At 46.6% G+C, this 21,049-nt stretch overlaps 1 protein-coding gene across 1 annotated transcript in view; it reads left to right on the top strand.

The window, feature by feature from the left end:
- The window catches only part of ZNF618 (zinc finger protein 618), a 79,461-nt gene that overhangs the window by 7,779 nt on the left and 50,633 nt on the right, over positions 1-21,049 (top strand). The window contains exon 4 of the mRNA XM_075716599.1: positions 6,165-6,203. Within this exon, the coding sequence (XP_075572714.1) occupies positions 6,165-6,203 (39 nt within the window). The remainder of the gene's footprint in view (positions 1-6,164; positions 6,204-21,049) is intronic.

Below are 21,049 nucleotides of genomic sequence, written 5' to 3'. Positions count from 1 at the left end.
TATCAGCGCATGTGGTCTTCAGTAAAACAATTGACTGGAATGTCTAAAGGAGCATAAAGGAAATTCCCAGTGAAGAGTTTAAAAATCCAGGAATAATGAAGGCTAATGCAATATTAAATTTTAAATGTGTAAACGCTCAGAAGTCATCAAATGTACAACTGAAAAGTGAACATGCATCCTTAACTTCTCAGAGTTTTTTACAGTCTCATAATACATCCTTTAATTGCATGGTTGCATATTTCTCGTGTGCTGTTTAACATCACAGAGCTTGTTCTGTATCCTTAGATATATGCAAAATTGTTTTTCGATGCTGGTATTCCTTTCTAAATACCAACAAAATTCCTAGAAGTCCTTTAAATGTAACTACAAAGTAGCTTCACTCTGCAGTTTAAGAAAAAAAAAATCCCTAAAGTAATAGTGAGCAGCAGTTATTTGCTGACATGCAGAATGCTTTAGTATTGCATCACAGCATTGCAATAATTTTGCAATAATAATTGCAGTATTTAGATTTGGGAGAAGGATTGCTTTTATTTTACTTCTCTTCCCCAAGCACTATGGGAATCTTTCATTCAGCTGAAATTTTAGGAGCTATATTAATATGAGGTCACCTCCTAGTGTGTGATCCAATTGATTTGTATTTATACATTTATTTATACTTTGATCATGAAATCAAGCTATATACTAAATGGTCTGGATGCATTAACATACACATGTACAATTGATATCCACAGTTTTGTCATGAACTCAGTGGAGACATGACTTTACATTTTGCTTCCAAAGCCTGTTTTATATGTAGCTATGTAAGATGGAAATTTTCAGAATTTTGAATGTGGAAATTTATTAGTAATTTTCACATCAGTGGTGGAGAAGCACAATTGATATATGTGAAACTTAGAAAATGTTGGTTTATGTTGCTGTAAATTGATGCATGTAGTAGTAACATTTAAAGTGCATTTGAATTGCCTTAAGACAATAAAAATCAAAATGAGATACTTATTCATGTACACTTCTCAACAAGAAATCAAACTGAAACTTGATGCAACTCTGTAAATGTGATTCTCCCAGAAACAGAACCTGAGCTGGCAGTTAAAGCAGTCGGGAAGTGTACCTGTCTGCAGAGAAATAACGTGCCATTGAATGTGCATGTAATGTACAGTTAGGAAAAAAAAAGAAAGGATTATGTGGAGGAAAGCCCTTTGTGATATTATCCAGTGAGAATCATACATGGAACTGTACCAGTAACAGTGGTGGAACCAGCATAAGACTGCAGCACTGAAAGAAATTTTTCTGAAAGATGCTTTTATTGCCACGCGTATCTAAGGTTTCATTATAGAAGCGGCTGGTATTGCACCATCATAACAAACATGAGATTAACTTGGTGGTTACAAGTACATTGAGGATATGATTCTGCACTTCACATGTTCTCCCTGCATATCTTCAGTCTGTGTCTTGGATAAAACCCCAAGGCACTGGCAAGCCAGCTCTCATAGGTCTGCTTGTCCTCGAAGCACTGAAAATTGAGCTCCCTTGGCCTATTTACGTGCCAATTATCAGCTGCCAGAAACTCGCATCGTGAATCTTTTAGTCATTTCTTTTTGGCTGGGCAAAGAAGGAGCCGTATGGCAGTGGCAGGACCTGGCATTCCCTCTTCGCCTGATGCATTTTCCTAACATAAGCCGTGGTTTCCCTGACATCTGGGGCCACCCGTCAGTCACCTAATGTCTGCTTTTCCCTGAAGTTGTGACTGATCCTAGGTAAACTCGCCACTCAGTATCAGAGTAGCTAGAACAAACTCGGGCCCCTTTTTCTTCTCTTCAGGTGCTTTCTTCCAGGGCATTTTAGGCATTCAAGCAGAAATAGCTGCTTTTTGTGATTTGCTGAGGGATTACACCCCTTCCCCTTGAACAGACCTCTGCTTTTTGCTTTCTTACATGGTTCCTTTTGGCACTAGTAGTTCTTGGCCAAGCTGTGGGTTGTTCCTGCAGATGGACAGAGCTGGTGATGCAAAAGGTTCAGCCCATGGGAGAGCAGATAGTAATTGTGTTGATCTGGTTTGGATCTTCGGGGCAGAACAACTGAAAAAAAAATCTGTCTAGCCAGCCCCACTGTCACCATTCAGTGATACAACTTCTGTCCCTGGGATGGGAGGTTTGGAGGTCTCAAGTTGTCCTTGCTTTGAACTGGGTTATTTCTAATCTGGTTTTTGTACACATTGGTGTCCAGTCTGGAGCTGTAGCAGGGGTGGGTGGGAGGTCTGTCGCCCTCTCTGCTCTTGCAGTTGGTCCTCACTTGTCAGCCGCTTGTTTTGCCCTGTGAAAAACTTAAAATTTCTTCCCATCCTTTGAGCTGTTCAGTTCTACATTAAGATTCTCGCACTGGCGACATCACGTTTTTCTTCGTAATGATCATTTTTGGGAGAAAATTCCTAGATTTTTTCTTTTATAACTGCACCTGCCTCCTCTCTAGAGCTCCAGGGTAGAGAAGCTGTGTTGGAGGTGACCTGTGTTCTTTAGGCTGATCTTTTTTTTCTTGTCTGCCTTCAGGAATGGGTGGTTTCTTATTGGAAAATGGGGCATTTTCTTAGTTTCTTGAGCCTTCCCTGTGGTTCTCAGCATTGGGTAGAGAATTTCAGGGACCACCTGATCTCCTGGCAGTTTGCAAGTGCAAAGGGTTGAGGCAGCTCTTGTTCAAGACATGCTACCTCGCAGGGGCAAGCTCCCTTTCTGCTTTACTCTGAAAGCTGAGACTCGGGCACGGAAAACCCCGCCTAAAGGGTTCTGCAGAGAATCAGAAACGTAGGTAAGAAATTTACTCGCTATGTTTTACCAACGAAGAAATGAAAACGTTGCGTTCCTTCCCCTTCGCCTCCCCGAAACGCACAAATAAAATAAAAAAGAAACCCAACAAAAAAAGTTATGTTGTCAAGCTGAAAGGCTCCTTTGTGAGCTGTTGTGCAGCCCTCCAGGATCACAACTCCTTCCTCCTGCAGAGCTGCTGGAGTTCAGCTGGAGCAGAAAGGCTGCACATTCCTGGTGGCGATGGAAGGTTCTGTCCCAGCGATGGGCGCTGACAAATGTTACCACTTCGCCTACATGCAACCCAGGCCTTAAAAATGTGTTGCTTACAGTGCTTTTTGTTTAGCTGTGTGGGGTTTTTCAAGTCATTAAAAGGTTTGGATTCCCTTCAGGAGTTAGTCAGCTAGAAAGTTTTGTTTTGTACAGTTGGGTCGTATTTAAGCAACATGAGCAGCAAAACATCTGCATGTTTTGAGTCAGGAAAACTATTTCATTTTTTAGATAACTCAGAAAAATGGCTGAAATTACTTTATTAGACTTTCAAACAGTAAATTTAAAAACCTCTGGGCTGAGGCCAAGCAAGGGAGATTTTTACTCAAAGGAGAATTCTTCAGAAAGCAAATGAAAGAAAATAGCAAGGCTCAAGTTTAACCCTCGCAGGATATATCGCCTCTGTCCTAATAATTGGTGGAAGTTCTCTGTTTTCAGATAAGCTTTTCTGGGCTGAATGATGATTTAGCTCAAGTTGTTTTTCTTTATTATTTATTTACATTATTTAGTTGCTGCATTGCCTCCCTGTGAACCAATGAGCTCTCCATTACCCTCCTGCATGGATGTGCCAGCTGAGGGGCTGATTTACCATCATCAGAATAGATGCTGAATGCACTAGAGTAGGATTGTTTTCTTCAGGTGAACTTTCTAGCTTAACCAATTGTTAAAAAACTTCTCAAAGCTTTTGAAGTTCTGTATTAATATTTTCCAAGAATGGCTTCTGCTTGATTCCAAAAATATGAAAGGAAGACGACTCGTTCAAACTGTGAATATGGAAAAATGCATTTTTCCAAAGTGCGCATTTTTGGAGTCTGAGTTGGAGCAGTTCTGTGACTGAAACGATTTTGAGGTGAGAAGTTGAAAATTCATAGCAAAATAACCATTCCTGAGCAGAGGTGGTGTTTCTGAGCTGAAGAAAGTTGCGTTTCATTTGTATGATTATCTGCTACTGAAAAATCACAGGATTTTGCGGGGGGGGTGTGTGTGTCCTTTGCCCTCTGTACTGCATCCCAAGCATCCATTTTTACTGTGTACATTTCCCAGTCTGCAGCAGATTTTTATAGGAGATGCAGAAGGTTATTTGAGACACAGGAGTTAACTTGCTGATTTTCCAGCTTTCCTGCCTACCTCCCTACTCTCACTTACTTTTGCAACTTTCTCAGAAATTGGTCTTTTGTTTTAAAGCTGTAATTACTTGGTCTCAGCCCAAAGGTGATTTAGAGTGGGCTGTTAGGGGATTTTTAGGTTTGGGGTTTTTTTGATTCATGAAGACTTTGGTCTGTCTTATGACTAAGAGTAACAACATTTCTTAACACAGTTCAGAAACCTCTGCTCCTTAGACCTTTGTGTGTTGCTTGATTCTTGTTAAGTTTGACTGAAGTACTTTTTAAAGCTATTTAAATGACTGGAATGGCCTGGTGCATGCATAGTACCTATCTTTTATGGTGTATGGATGTCATTGTCTGTGGATGCCAGGACAGTATTTTGCAGAACTCCTTTGTGCCACAGCTAGCTTTTTCCTTGAGTGATAGGTGGTAATTCAAACAAGTAGCCGCTGTGGAAAAATACAGGGGTTTTGAGTGTCGAGGTTTTGCATATGATACTGAGGGTTTCTGATCTGGCCCCTCAGTTCATGAAGTTGTGCCAAATTAATATCATTGGCTAGAAAAGTGATCTAATCAGGCAGGTTAATCAGGTAGAAATGTACAAATTCACAAACCCACAATCATTTGTTTTTATTATTTTTAAGAAATAAGGAAATTAAATGCAAACAGTGTTCATTACTTAAGGCTGCAAATTTTAAATTCAAAAATGCTGTGACATTCCGCAGCTGTGGTTTTCAGAGCAATGCGAGCGTGATTCCAAGAGACATACGGAATATTTTGAAACGTAGTTATGTTATTAGATAATGTGATGTACAGTATATGCAATTTAGGATGAATATGAAACACTCGAAAATGGCTTGGAAATCCTAATCATTTATGATCCTTGACTTGTAACATTGGGTTTTGTTTTCCAGCTTGCAGCGTTGCCCATTGCATTTATTTAGGGCTTGAACATGATCTTCGCTGAGTGCTTCTTGCCGTCCCATGTGTTACAGCACAGGGAGCTTTTTCTCCCATCTTTTCACATGTGCCTTCCGTAAGACCAGGATAGAACAGCCCTGGGGGCAGGGATCCTCATGGCCCATCTCTTGTAGAGGCTTTGCCATTGCTGTCTGTGAAGGGGAGGCATTGCAGTGGAGCAGGCTGTGCCGTCTCCCATGGGAGGCTCAGCTGGGTGCACCGTTCACTGTTTGCTTTCCTGGGTTGACAGCACTTGCTCAGGAATTAAGCATAGGAGCGATTTCAACAAAGCTTTGGTAGAAATTAAGAAATTAATTGTCATGAGCTCCATTAGTGACAGTGGGACCCTTAGGATGCGTGAGTCCAGTCTGTGCACACCTCAGCCAGGGCCTCTCTGCCTGGAGACACAACTCAAGCCGGCCTGAGGCAAGAGGAGGGGTGGCGGCAGGGGCTTTCCTTGGGCAGAGCTGCAGGGGAAGAGCAGGGAGGCGGCTGCTCCAAGCCGCGCTGGTGGGCGCTCCCTCACACCCCACGCCTCTCCAAAACCCTCTTGGGGCTACCTGAAGCTCCTCAGAGCAGGCTTTCTGTGTGCAGGGCCAGTGTAGGGGTGTCCATTCTAGCCATCCTGTTTTGAAACTGGGCCCCTGCAACAACTCGGAACATGAAAGCACCAGTTTTGGAGGCTCTTCCTAAGGCTGCAGGCAGCTGCGTTTTAACAAACAGTCCTTGAGGTGGCCCGGTTCAGCCCTGCAGCCTGCCCCTGGTAAGGGCCACTGGCCTTTCATAGCCCGCTGTGTTGGCAGCTGCCATCCCGCCGAGGGAGCCCGCACCTTGCACAGAGGCAGCCGCCCTGGGGAGGTGCTCTCGGCTGGGCGTCGCAGGCCATGATGGCGGGGTGCTGCGGCAGAGGAGAGCTGTAGCCAGAGGAGAATGAGCAAGCAAGGTGCCGGGGATGGCCGACGTGCAGCCCCAAGCTGTCGGACGTGGGGCAGGGTCAGCCGTCAGATCTAAGTGCAGCTCTTTCTCTTTGCAGACACTGAAGCTGCCTCAGGTGAAGGAGCCTCACAAGGCAGTAAGTACTTACGGCGCTGTGGGTGCGTAAGGGGGGACCGGGGCCTGGTGTGTGCAAGCACTGCAGGTGCGTTGCGGTGCACAGGGCCCTTTTGCGGGTGCACTCCCCTCGGGGGTACGGCCGGGCTTGCTGACCGCAGCTCCCCGGCATCCCTCGCCCGCCTCGGGGGTTGATGAGGCCGCAGCGCCGGGGGATGTGGCGGGGCGGCGCCCGGTGCGGGGAGCGGGGAGCGGGGGTGGCGGGCGGTTTCAAGAGCCGGGGCAGGAGGCCGAGGGGCCGGCGGGGCCTTCCCCGCAGGCCGGGGCTGCGGCGCGGCGGAGCGGCCGGCAGGGGGCGGCCCGCGCCGCGGAGATGGCGCCGCGCTGGGCGGGAGCCGCCGGGGCAGAGCTGCCGGGCAGAGCCGCCTCACGGCACGGCCTCCGCGGGAGAGGGGCCGCGGCGGAGCTCGCGGCTGACGTTTGTCGTCGTCCTCCCGCCGTGAGGGGAGCGCGGTGCCCGCGGGTGGGCGGGCTCAGCCGCGGTGCCTGGGGGAGGTGGGCAGCGTGAGGAGACGGAGGGCGGCCATGAACAGAGCTCCGGCCGCTTTGCTGCCTCAGCCCTGCCTCAGGCCCCGCAGGGGAGACTGGGTGCTGCCAGCCTCTCTAGGGTGGTCAAGTCTTGTAGGAGTTTTAAACCTTAAACCTACAATTTGGGGGGTGTGTGTGTGTGTTCCTGCCGTGCATAAGGACGCTGAGAAACCAGAGTAGGTTCAGCACAGGCCCCTGGGCTGCAGCAGTGAGGAGGGACTGAGGCAGTGGGGCCTGTGCACCAGGGGAAGGCGTGGCATCAGGGGGAACTGGTGGCAGCCTGATGGCCCCTGTGAGGGGCTGATTGGGAAGATGGAGCCAGGCAGTTCACGGTGATGGGAGAATGAGAGATAATGGGCATAAAGTGGAAAGAAGAGAGGTTGAGGCTTTGTTGAATGAAAAGTTTTTCCCCATGCTCTGTAGCACGTTGTCCAGAGAGGTTGTGTCTTCTGCATCCTTGGAGGTTTACAAGACCAACCTGGATAAACTCCCGAGTAACCAGGTCTGAGCTCAGAGCACACCCCACTTTGAGCAGGCGGTCAGACCAGAGACCTCCTGAGGTCTCTGCCGACCTGGATTATGCTATGATCATGTTAGCTGAGAGTCAGAGTTTCCATTGGAAAGGTAAGTTCCCAACCTTGGTGGTTACAGAGGGCTGCTTGGAAGCACCAAACTTATCCTGGGTGGGTATAAAAATGATAGTTAAATAGTAAAGAAAAATAGTCATTAAAAAGTACAACAATGCCACCTTTTTTGAACTGCTGTTTCTTTGGGTTCATTCTGTGATAGGTGGAGGGTTGGGGTTATCATGGGGGATTCTTGGATTTCTGTCCACAGAAGGAAGCAGGACTGACTTCACTGCAGGCAGGGGATGAAGATCCGCAGCCCTGAGCCAAAACATCTCAGTAGCAACCAGCCGTCACACAGTGTATACCCACTCCTGGTGCCCACTGGAGGGGGGAGATGGGCTCTGCAGCTGGGCCCTTGCTCTTTCTTTGGACCCAGTGACGTGGTGTCCAGCTCTGTGCAGGGGATGAAGACTCCTTCCCAGGCTCCTGTCACCTCCTCTGTTGTCTCTTTTTCAGTAGGTGCTCTGCTGCCTGTTGGTGTTTTACTTATCCTGAGTCTTTCCAGGTTCATCTCCTGGCCCCCTCACTCTAAATTTTGACACCGGGCCCTACTGTGTTCTGGGCTAGGCTGTGTGCATCTTGGGCTTGTTATTCAGGTATTAGACTTAGTATCCTTTTTGCCAGAGCTTGGGAACCACCTTGTGCAAAGACATGGTTTTTTCTGCAAGACAGCTTTTCCCCTTCTTACCTGTTGTGGGAATTTTTTTGGCTACGAAAGACAGGGCAGAGTGAGGTATGGAGAGTAAGAGAGAAAAAACACAAGGGTTCATGCCTCTGCTGTGTGGGCAAACCCCATGTTGTTCGACCCATAGAAGGGTTTCTGTGGCCATAACTGCCTCTTCTGTGGTGGGTGTCTGGATTGCAGGGAGCTGGGGAGAATGGAAAGTCACAGGCAGAAGTCACTGGGAGAGAACAACAACAAGCAGCTGCTCTCTATACCAGGCTTCAGAGGAGCTGCCATGGTAGCAGTGGAGGTGGAGCAGGGAGCAGTAAGAGAGGCAGGGACTGCTTTTGTCTTCATGGAGGGCTGTACAAATCTGGCCCCTTCCCCAGTGCAGGAGTTACTGAACCCCTTTTTTACCTGTCACACTCATTGCTATCCTCAAATAGTCTCATCTTGCTGAAAGAGCTGGAGGCAAGACCAAGCCATTGGAGCAGGGAAATGGTGAGTGGTGGGCTAGGGGATGGGGAAGGAAGGTCTACCACAGCCATCCACCCTGATAGAAGAACAGGCTGTGCCTGTCACCTGTCTTAGGTGAAACTGCTTGGCCTGTGCTGCTGTTCCTAAGTGCAGATGGTTGTAATTTCCTGACAAAGCTTCCTCTCCATCCTGCTGCAGTGAAATAGTTCGGCTGTCGTCTTTCCTCCCTGTGCCTTTCTGCTCTGGGCCTGGATTAAATCCCTGGCCTACCCTGGTTGCCTCTGCATGGCTCTTCTCCTTTTTCCACTCAATGGCTCTCTTGTTTCCTTGTCAGTCTGTTTGCCTCTCATATATTTTAGGAATTTTTTATTTATCTTTCCTTTCCTGCTATTTTTGTTTTGCCTGCTGCTCCAGTGCTATTCCTCTGTGACCCGATTTGGCTGTTTTTTTCTATTACAGACGTCTGTATTGTTCAAATCTTGCTTTGCTATTTCTATCTCATTGGGAATCTCTAGATTCGTGGGCTCTGCAGGCATGGTTTGCTGCCTTCTTCCAAAATTTCTCAGTATTTAAGGGATACAGCAAGATCTTGTTTTCTCTCATGTGTTTCTCTCTGGGGCATAGATTGCATCCATCCTAAACTGGTGTGGATGAGGAGCTTGCTTGACCAGCAGTGGGTCCTTGGCATTAGTTCAAATAACTAGAACTGCAGGTTTTTAAAAGCTGTTCAAGTTTTCTCCATGGTGACATTTTGGAGGCAGCTGTTACTCATGGCCACAGCAGGCACCTGAAAAGTTTTGGTGAAGGCAACCTTGTGTGTCAAGTGAGGAGACATCCTGGCTGCTGCCTCTGCAAGGGCAGCAGCCAGGATGCCTTGGCTTGGTCCCAGGAGTAATTGAGCTTTGGTGGCAGTTAGCTGTGTTGTGCTTCCTAGACTTACCCTGAGAGCAATGAGTTGTGTTTGTTCTTGGGAGGCAAAGTCTGCATCTTGCCATGCTGGGTCTGAGAGTGAGTCATGCTTGGCCTGTTGGGAGGATGAATTAACTGACATGGTGGGTGAAGCTGCATTGTAATGTGCCCCTGCTTTCAGGTCTGAAGGACTGTGGTAAGAAGGGGCTGCTGCGGGAAGGGCTGTCCTGGCCTTTTTTTCCTGGGAAGAAGGGAGCTATGGGGCAAGCTGGGACGCAGCTGAGGCTGGTTGTTTGTTTGCTGCCTGCTTAAAGAGGAGACAGTGGTGTTTAGACTTTCCAGCTGGGAAGGCGCTTTGAAGACTCCCTTGGGGAAAAACTGTTGCACTTAGTTATTTTCAGCCTTTGGGGTTTTTAGTCTATAGATTGGGTCTCTGGGACTCTTTTTATTTTTAACCCGTTCTTGAAGGGACGTAGATGTGTGGTATTGAGGAGAGGATACGCTCGGGGGGACATAGTTACATGGCTTTGGGAGCTACTTTTCTAGCTTTGGCTCAGGGTCCAAGACCAGAATTCCCACATGTAGAGAGAAGAAAACAATGCAACCCACAGTGCTAATGTGTTAATAAAAAGGCTTGTCTAACTGCTACCAACTTTGACTGGCAGAGAGGAGGAAGGGAGGAGAGAGGTTTTGGAAAAAACTTTCTATTTGATGTTTTTTCCTAGGCAGGCGTGGCCAGTTTGACATCTAGGTCACTTACTGTTCAGAAGAGTCTGGCAGTCTTTTCTGAGATGCTGGTACGCCTCTGTGGTTTGCTCCAGGCTTTTAGTAGTCCTCAGGAAGGTGTAGGGCTAGATCTGCGCCATCATTCTCCATGGAAATTCCAGTCATGTTTAGGGGAGTTACAAACTTCATAAAAACAGTGTCCCTCCTGCTGCTCACATACCACAGGAAATTCTTGGCAATCTGACAGATAGCTAAATAAAACCACTGGCAAGCAGGGGTCCACAAGCCCTGCACCAGCAGGGACAGTGTGCCAGAGGCAAGGCTGTGGGAAGCATCACCTCTGACATGAACAGGTCTTTGCACTGTGCTGGGTCATGAAGCAGGTTGCGTTCAGTGCACATGTCACGGTTTGGGGACAATAGTTTGAAGAGCTAGGCTGGCACCCGTGTTGGATCAGCAGTACTACCCGAGGCATTGCCTGTACCTGGGAGCTGTGGTTGGGTTAGGAAGAAAGCCCAGGATGGTCTCCATGCTGACAGTTTGTTTCTGAGCTCATCCCCAGGAAGTAGAGGGGAGTATGAGCTTCCACCAGTACAGCCCTGGTCCCCAGACCGTGGTAGCCTTTGCTGTTTCCAGATCTGTAACTGCTACAGATTATGGATTGTAATAGTAAGGCTGCTGGATTTTGGTATTATTCTTTTCTGTAGGAAGGAGGAACTTCTATGTACAAGAACGTCTCCAAAATAACCATAACTGCCTTGCAGAGCTCCAAGTTAGACTGTGAATTTTATGGTTGCCCATGAAACCTTAATTCATCTGGGAGTGCATAAGCACCTAAGCTTTTGTTTCCATGCTTACTACTGCTTTTTCTAATAGTGTCTCTGCCTCTTTGGACCAGCCTAGGACAGAATTAAGGTTGCTCTGGCAACTGTTAATGTGGCACTTGCCTAATTACAACTTAGCAATGGCCTTTTGATACCTGTTTTCGAAATACCAAATGTTAACAAGTAAAGCAAATAGTGTTACTAGTCCCTAGTACTTCCAAGCCTTTTGCCTGGATGAGCCTCAGATCACTTTACAGAGGAATTTGGTATTCTGCAGGCAGGCAGGGAAGCAGCAGCGAAAGTGACTTGCCAGAGGCAATCAGCGGGTGAGTGGCAAAGGAAGAGAGCGCAAGTCTCTGGGCTTGCAGCCCAGTCCCTGTCTGCTGGGCACAGCCTTATGCTGTTGGATTGCATTTCTGTGCCCTGTGAAAGAAAGCAGAAAACAAATGCACAGAGAAGTGGGAGGGGGAAAATTGTTGAAAGCTGAAGGTTTCTTAATGTATAGCTGGTGTATTAACTTCACATATGTCTGGTTAGCTATTTGAGACTTAGTAAGTGTTCCTCTTCTCAGGGAAGTCCTGAGCCAGATGGAGCAGTGCTGATTAATATTGTGGAGAAGAGTCTTGCCGTTCCTGGAATCTTTAAATAAAATGCTGCTAAAAGTGGGAAGAATCAGGAAGAGGGATTTCGGGAGCCTTGAATTCATCTCCAGTGTGTCAGTCAGGTTGGCTGAGTTCAGGGGAGCTTGCTGATAATGTGGTTTGCTCTGTTCTCTTGCCCTGCCCTCAAACTTTTTTGAGGACCATGACAAGCAAGATGTAGTTTAAAAGCAGGGGGTGCTCACAGGCAGTACTAGCCAGGAGTGTGAAGTTTGCTCTGTTAGACCATTAGCATGCCACCCGCCAGTTATTCTGTAGTGTGCAGAAAGACAGCATGAAAAAACAGTTCCACTAAAACAACCCAGCTCAAATGCTCCGGTTGCTTTCATTCCTAGTGGTGTTGCAGTTTGTTACTATGGCAATTCAGTGACATATGCTGGAGGTTGGAAGACCACTAATGGTTGTTTTCTGGTAGATCCTGTTCTTTCTGTCTCCATCTCCTGCTTTTCTGTACATGCAGTTCTGTTTAAGAGGCAAAGCTGGATTTTTTGCTGTTTCTCAAAAGCAGATCCCTGTGCTCATGCTGCCAACAGGTTACTCCTACACAGCTCTTCAATGTACCCCACCATTTGGGAGAAGCCTGAGAGCACAGCATATAAATCCTGTCTGTAAGCCCAGAACATCCTTTGCCAGGCAGCGCCTGACAGCCTCCTTCACTCTTGCCTTAAATTCTAGCATAAACAGGAGCAACTTTTGTAGTACATTTATGCTTGCTGTGGCCAGCCCCATAGGTTGAAAACTCCTGGGCCAGATCCCACAAAATCACAAGACTGATCCCAAGTAACACAACCTGTTTTTTTCTTTGTGTCTGTTGGCCTTTCTGTTATGTTGGAACCTCCTTTTCCTGTTTGCAAATAATTTTTTAAAATTAGTATTACTATCTCACAGGTGATGATATTTATCAGGTATTTCAGACCACCCTGTTGTGTTACCAGGTTGCAGGAAGGGCAAAAAGTGGTCTTTGGATGTTGTGTGATGATATGTCACTTCCACATACCCCAATGAGCGGCTCTTCCTAGACCATCATGGTGTGAAGTTTTTCTGGAGTGAGTGGGAAGTTCTGGCACTAAAGAGAGAGCATCCTGCCTGAACCTCTCCTGGAAGGAGGGAGGAGCCTCTCCGTGTTGCCCTTTGAAGGGGACAGGGGAGTGACTGTATTTACTGGAAAAAAATGGATTTACCGTAGCCATTAATGGTCCTGTGATTTGACCATTGCAGAGAAAGGTATATGGGAACTGGCAGAACCAAGGACAAGTAGCAGCCCCTGCATGACTGCAGCAGGGGTGAGGACAGCAGCAGTATAGATGGGAGAGGAGCTACGTCCCAGCCATAGCCAGCAGGGCTGGTGGGAGGCACTGGCTGACCTGAAATAGTGTCGTACCCTCACCAGGCTGGAGCCCCGCCTGAGTGGGAGCACCCCGCGGAGCAGGAGTTAGTAGCAGCTGGCAGAGCACAGCCACAGCAGGAGCAGCTGCAGAGCCGAGCTGTGGGGCAGTAACTCCCGTGCCCTGCACAGCAGCAGCCTGTAGCTTCCCTCTTGTCTCCCACAGAGGAGGTGTTTTTCAGCTGTGCTTTCCTGAGGGAGGAAAAGCTGCTCCCCTGTGGTCAGGTAAACATGGCATGTGATGGGGTCAGTAATGGATCTTACTGGAGGAGCTGCCTGAGGTAGGGACCCTGCTGTGAGAAGTGTTGGAAGGACTATGCAAGAGACAAGCTCACAGTCTGCTGCAAGGTGCTGAGTTAACTGGCATTCATCAAGCTGTATGTGAGGGCAGGAAGTGTCTGTTCATTACGAGTATCTGCTGATTGCTCCTGAAACTAGAGTTTGTGACTTTGAGCTAGCATTTGAATGCACTTTTCCTTCCAGTCATCTCAAGAGGACTCCTTCCCCTTGCACAAAGGCAGGGTAAAAATTACTAGATGAAATTAGTGATTGTCACTGACAAAGATTTGCAAGCTCAGATTGATAGCTGTGAGCTTGCAAGAATTTAAACAGCAGATTTGGGCTCCAAAAAGTGTCATTGCTTCATAGATAGAACATCCTCAATGTTGTTTTTCTGATGTGTTCTTCAGAAATTTGCTGTGCAGGCAGTTCCTCAACCTCTCAGATGTGAGGCCTTTCCCAGTGTTTTCCCTGCTAGCCCTGGGTGGGACTTTCTGCCCTTAGGCAATTTTAACTCCTCTTTGCTGCAGTTAAACTGAAGTCTTGTCTTTCCCTCTATGGCCAGACTTGATCACCCTTCCCAGTTTATAGCAACTTTTTAATGTATTATGCATTGCTTTCCCTATTGAAGTGAGTTGTGTTACTGCATTGGGGGTACAAAGTTTGTGTAATGGAAGGTTTACACAGATACTGGTATCCTAGACAGAGCAAAACACAGATATGTCTTCCAGGGAAGACAGGACGCAGTTGGTGATACAAAGAGTTCTTGATCTCTTTTGATACAGTCCAGGCTTTAGCATCCCCTCCAGCTCAAAACTGGCCCTCAGGAAGAGACTGAGAAATGGATAGACTACGCTCTCCTCTCCTCTCCTCTCCTCTCCTCTCCTCTCCTCTCCTCTCCTCTCCTCTCCTCTCCTCTCCTCTCCTCTCCTCTCCTCTCCTCTCCTCTCCTCTCCTCCCCTCCCCTCCCCTCCCCTCCCCTCCCCTCCCCTCAATGAGAGACTGCTGTAGTACAGACCAAAATCATACTGGATACTACAATTACAAAATGCTGAGAAGCATTTCAATTCCAAGGCTACCAGTTCTACCAGTGCAATCTAGGGAAGGAAAAGGCAGTCGGCACGTTTTCCTTGTGCTGTGTCACATAAGAGCAAATACCAAGGGAGGCAGGGATGCATAGTGTCTGCTGCAGCGTCGTAGAGTTAAAAATAACTGCTTTCAAGGATAGATATCCTTACAATACAAGAGGTACCAAAATGATCTTCAGAGGTAGACACCAGTCCTAGCTATGTACATGATGAAGCAGACAGGACAACCCAGTATCTTTTTGTTTTGTGTTACTAGCTGAGTGTCATCACCATCCCTGGTTCAGAGCTTGACTCCAGGCTTGGGCTTTGCCATATCCTAGAAGGAAGCATATGGCTCTGGTACAGCAGAGCTGGTTGCTGGGGACATTGCCAACCTGTTCAGCTCTCTCATGCTGAAGCTCCCACATTGTGGCACAGTTTTTTAGTGGGTGCCTTATGATGTCTGAGTCAATTCTCTTTGCCAGATCTTCAGTCCCTCTTATCAAGTACCGAGACGTAGCGAAGCATTTATGCCTCAATGGAAGATTTGTTTTAGTTTGTGATTATATCCCAACTCCTGGTAGCTGTCTGTAATTCTCATCAGGTTGGTGATGGGTCAGGAGGTGTGTCTTTTGAAAATTAAATATAACTGTGCTGTCATCTGTGAGCTTTATTTTCTTCTTCCCCATTCATAGTAGTATCATACTTGCTTATTGTGTGCTAGATTATATTTAGATGCTGGGCTCAGACAGGACATTCAGTGGTAGGGGGGACACTAACTTTCATCTGGGTCTGAGGATGATGTAGGCTGCTTTTCTTTCCAGTTTCTCAGTCAAATGCATTCAAAGACATCACCTGTGTACAGGGCAGCATCCATGAGTGTGTGTCTCCACTATGTGACATTATTGAGTTACAGGAAGGAAAAAAGAAAATTGCAATTTTTTTTTTTCCAAAATGGAATACATAGTAAATATTTCACAACCCCATAAATAAAAAATGATTTGCCTGATCTTTTAAAAACATATTTCCCTTTGGGCTCTGACTAAGCATGAGAAAGTTCAGCCTAAGAGAGAATGTATTTGAAAAAGCAGTGAAAGGTTAGAAGCAAGGATGTGGGCTGGAATATGCCTTGCAAACGTTAAGTGTGGAGGCATAGTGCTAATGCCTTGCATGTGCAAAAACATTTTGAGAGTTGTGAATTTAAGCCATGAAATTAATATATTCAAAATGAAGGTTTTCTTTCCCAGACCTTAATGCATCCAGGATATGGTGATTTTAATGTTCTGACTAGTGATGGAAAAATACATCAGTGGCTTGCTGGTGTTAATTTAAGGTTAAGGAAGAACCTTTAGCATCTCCATTTCTTTATTAATTTTAAATATTCAAATTTGTAACCTTAATGTTTCCTTAAAGTAAATTTTAGCTTTTGATTTCCTTTTACTTTTTGGGTAGTAACAGAGCAAAAAAATGGAAAGTTCCACTGTTGTGCTTGGTAAAATTTACTAAAGCCTTACACAATTAAAAGCCTAATGTAAATGATGTCTGTGTGCATGCACACCCACATACACATGCCAAAGTGAACAGTTAGTCATTTACAACTTTGTGATTAATTTTTCCAATGTTCTTATTTAATAATTCTCCTGCTCCTTGGTAGCAGATTTTATTTTTCTAATGTGTTTGCATTTTAAGTGGGTAAAGTCTCTTTAGATTCCCATTTGCCTAACAAGTAGATGAATATGTTCATCTTCAAATTTAAATGACCAATGGGCTAAGACCACAAATGATAAATTTCGGTGCAGGAGGAAGACATTAAGAAAACAATAAGGAACTTAGTTCTGAGGTCTGCAATGTGAAGAAATTTTGACCTTAAGGCGCAAGATATGTTCCTTCAGTGCTGTAGTTGTTGCCTTTCACAAAAGCATATTTCTCTGCAACTCTGGGGCTGGGGTCGTTCATTCTCCCCTGGAACAAGACTTTTTTGACAAGGTGCAGTGCTGTCCATTGCACCTTAACACAGGTTACTTCTGTCTTGCTCTTACATTCTTCTCTGAGTAAGTTGCAAGACTGGAACAGGAGAGAGTTTGTCATTACAGTTTCTCGGGTTTTCTGTAATGTGGGAGATCCATTTCCCTTTGCCTTTCTCTGCAGCTGTTTGCTAGTTCTGACTCAGTGCCTTCACATTACAGCACCAACATCTTTTTTGAGGCTAGGTGAAGTAGGTGACAGCTGCTGGACCTGTTTTTTAATAGGGTAAATTTGAAGTTGCTCTTCTGACATAACTGTTATACTAAGGGTTCTTTTTGGATGTTCTCACTTTGGGTATCCTATTGGGTGTCTTGCATTATAACCACATAAGGTGTGCTTGTGAGCGTGACACACATGCAGTCATGCTGGCGGTTTTGATGTTCGTGCAAGTCCCACTGTTCCATAGGTCTGGAGAGGACCAGTTGCTCTGTATGTAGTTTTAATCTAAGGTTTTAGAAAAGGAGGCTTTCCAGTTGTCTATAAATATGTGATTTTCATATGATCTTATACAGAAAATTGCTAACACACCCGTAGAAATGGCATTTCTGCTCCTTTCCCAGATACTGACCAAATAGACCATGTTTACAGAAATCTGGATGTTAATACTTTGCAAGAAATCTCATACAGAGTTCCTAGGCAGCAGAATGTATGGAGAAATACATTTATTCTAATAAAAAAGGACAAGAATTTTAGTAATCCCAGACTGTTCTGATCATCCATCAGTTTGTCCTGAAAATGCCAGGAGAGCTTTATTGAAGATAGAAATACATTCCTCCACTGTTCATTAAGAAGGGATACACTTTCCATCTTCCAACACTGTTTGAAATTAGGAAGAGAAAAGGTGTACAAACAGCAATGCCATTAATTATTCCAGATTATTCTTTCAGCCTGAACCTTTGTCCACTGAGCTGCGTATTGACATTTCAACAACAATAAACCTGAATAGCACACAAAAACCTGAAACACTTTTAAGTATTTTTTTTTTTTTGAAAACTATCTCCCAATCATTTGTAAGCCAAGAAAATTATCAAAAAGATGCAGCAGTCTGTACTGTTGAGTAATCCAGCTTGCCTCACCACAGTTCTCAGTATTTTCACTTCTAAGGATCTTTATAACCAGGAAAGCAGAGCAGTGCAAGGATACCTTCTTAAGATCTCTTCCATTCAACCTAAGTAAACAGGCGAGGTTCTTGATTATCTTGGCTGATTGTACAGAGGAGGGTTCTGCATCCTTCCTACTTTATTTTAATTTGGTTTTGTTCTTTATGAAGGTTTATGGAGCCAGGATCTCTTCTTCAGTGCTGCTCAGTCATTTAACTATCCCTTTTCCTTTCCACCGCAGTGATACTCCCTGTGAATTCCCATCTGGAAGTCACAGTAAGTATAAAATTTCTGGTCAAGGACAAATGAGGAGGAAAAAGTCAAGATGAGGCTTGCTTTTCCTTTATGAAACTTTCAGTGCTACATCATTTAATCTAAACAGTTGTGAAGTAGATAGTGTATGTTCCCAGCCAAACCCTTTTTATTCCAAAAGGAGGTTAAAATAAAATGGCCTTTATTGTGTGTTGTGCATAACTCCATAATGTGGGCTGAACTAAGTTGGTTTTTTTGCTTAAAATGCAGATTCAGCATCCTTGTTGATATGAAAAATAAATCTTACTCCATCAACAAGTTAGGTATGTACAAGTACATATCTACACCAATGCACGTAGCATGGGTAACAAACAGGAGGAGCTGGAAGCCCTTGTGCAGCAGGATGGCTATGACATAGTCGCCATCACAGAAACATGGTGGGACGACTCTCATGACTGGAGTGCTGCACTGGATGGCTATAAGCTCTTCAGAAGGGATAGGCAAGGAAGGAGAGGCGGTGGGGTGGCTCTGTATGTTAGGGAGTGTTTTGACTGTATAGAGCTCAACAGTGGTGGTGATAAGGTCGAGTGCTTATGGGTAAGGATGAGGGGGAAGGCCAACAAGGTGGATGTCCTGTTGGGACTCTGCTATAGACCACCCAACCAGGATGTAGAGGTAGATGAGGTGTTCTATAAGCGGCTGGCAGAAGTCTCGCAATCGCTAGCCCTTGTTCTCGTGGGAGACTTCAACTTGCCGGACATCTGCTGGAAATACCATACAGCAGAGAGGCAGCAGTCTTGGAAGTTCCTAGAGCATGTGGGGGATAACTTTCTGACACAGCTGGTAAGCGAGCCTACCAGGGGAGGTGCCTCACTTGACCTGCTGTTTACTAACAGAGAAGGGCTTGTGGGAAATGTCAAGGTCGGAGGCCATCTCGGGCTTAGCGACCACGATGTGATAAAGTTCTCGATTCTGGGTGATGCCAAGCGGAGGGGCAGCAAAACTGTTACTATGGACTTCCGGAGGGCAGGCTTTGGCCTCTTCAGGATGTTGGTTGGGAAAGTCCCTTGGGAGGCAGTCCTGAAAGGCAAAGGGGTCCAGGAAGGCTGGGCCTTCTTCAAGAAGGAAGTCTTAAGGGCACAGGAGCAGGCTGTCCCTGTGTGCCGTAAGACCAACTGGCGGGGAAAACGACCGGCTTGGCTGAATAGGGAGCTTTTGCGGGGACTCAGGGAAAAAAGGAGAGTCTACCACCTTTGGAGGAAGGGGCAGGCAACTCAGGAGGAGTACAGGGATCTTGTTAGGTCCTGCAGGGAGGAAATTAGAAAGGCAGAAGCCCAGCTAGAACTAAGTCTGGCCAATGCTGTAAAAGATAATAAAAAATGCTTTTATAAGTACATCAGCAATAAAAGGAGAGCCAAGGAGGATCTCCATCCTTTGCTGGATGTGGGGGGGAACATTGTCACTGAGGACAAGGAAAAGGCTGAGGTACTTAATGCCTTCTTTGCCTCTGTGTTTAACAGCCAGACCGGTCATCCCCAGGGTACTCAGGCCCCTGAGCTAGAGGATAGGGATGGGGACCAGAATGGAGCCCTCATAGTCCAGGAGGAAGCAGTTAACAACCTGCTATGCCACCTGGATGCTCACAAGTCTATGAGGCCAGATAGATCCACCCAAGAGTACTGAGGGAGCTGGCAGAGGAGCTTTCCAAGCCACTTTCCATCATCTATCAGCAGTCCTGGTTAACAGGGGAGGTCCCTGATGACTGGAGGCTTGCAAATATGACGCCCATCTACAAGAAGGGCCAGAAGGAGGACCTGGGAAACTACAGGCCTGTCAGCCTGACCTCAGTGCCAGGAAAGATTATGGAGAGGTTCATCTTGAGTGAACTCAACAGGCAAGTGCAGGTCAACCAGGGGATCAGGCCCAGCCAGCATGGGTTCATGAAAGGCAGGTCCTGCTTGACCAACCTGATCTCCTTTTATGACCTGGTGACCTGCCTGGTAGATGATGGAAAGGCTGTGGATGTCATTTCCCTGGACTTTAGCAAAGCTTTTGACACCGTCTCCCACAATATTCTCCTTGGGAAGCTGGCAGCTCATGGCTTGGACGGGCGTAGTCTTCGCTGGGTAAAGAACTGGTTGGGTGGCCGAGCCCAGAGAGTTGTGGTGACTGGAGATAAGTCCAGTTGGCGGCCGGTCACAAGCGGTGTTCCCCAGGGCTCTGTTTTGGGGCCAGCCTTGTTCAATATCTTTACCGATGATCTGGATGAGGGGATTGAGTGCACCCTCAGTAAGTTTGCAGACGACACCAAGCTGGGTGGGAGTGTCGATCTGCTGGAGGGTAGGATGGCCCTGCAGAGGGACCTGGACAGGCTGGACCGATGGGCCGAGGCCAACTGTATGAGGTTCAACAAGGCCAAGTGCCGGGTCCTGCACTTGGGTCACAACAACCCCATGCAACGCTACAGGCTTGGGGAAGAGGGGCTGGAGAGCTGCCTGGCCAGAAAGGATCTGGGGGTGTTGGTTGACAGCCAGGCTGAACATGAGCCAGCAGTGTGCCCAGGTGGCCAAGGCGGCCAACAGCATCCTGGCTTGTATCAGGAATAGTGTGGCCAGCAGGAGCAGGGAGGTGATTGTGCCCCTGTACTTGGCGCTGGTGAGGCCCCACCTGGAATACTGTGTCCAGTTTTGGGCCCCTCAATACGAGAAAGACATTGAGGTGCTGGAGCATGTTCAGAGAAGGGCAGCAAGGCTGGTGAAGGGTCTGGAGCACAGGCCTTATGAGGAGCGGCTGAGGGAACTGGGGTTGTTTAGCCTGGAGAAGAGGAGGCTGAGGGGAGACCTTATCGCTCTCTACAACTCCCTGAAAGGAGGTTGTAGTGAGGTGGGTGTTGGTCTCTTCTCCCATGTAGTTAGCGATAGGACGAGAGGAAATGGGCTTAAGCTGCGCCAGGAGAGGTTTAGGTTGGAAATTAGGAAAAATTTCTTTACGGAAAGGGTGGTCAAGCATTGGAACAGGCTGCCCAGAGAGGTGGTGGAGTCACCATCCCTGGAAGCGTTCAAAAAATGGGTAGATGTGGCTCTTTGGGACATGGTTTCGTCTAGTCTACCCTTGATTGGTTTAGTGTGGACTTGGTAGTGTAGGTTAATGGTTGGACTGGATGATCTTAAAGGTCTTTTCCAACCTAAACGATTCTATGATTCTAAGTACCCCTATTTTTTTAAGTCATAGAATCATAGAATGCTTTGGGTTGGAAGGGACCTTTAGAGGTCATCTAGCCCAACC

The sequence above is a fragment of the Pelecanus crispus genome, chromosome 9 (assembly GCF_030463565.1).
Source record: "Pelecanus crispus isolate bPelCri1 chromosome 9, bPelCri1.pri, whole genome shotgun sequence".
NCBI lineage: Eukaryota > Metazoa > Chordata > Aves > Pelecaniformes > Pelecanidae > Pelecanus > Pelecanus crispus.
This window is presented reverse-complemented; position numbering and strand designations above follow the sequence as displayed.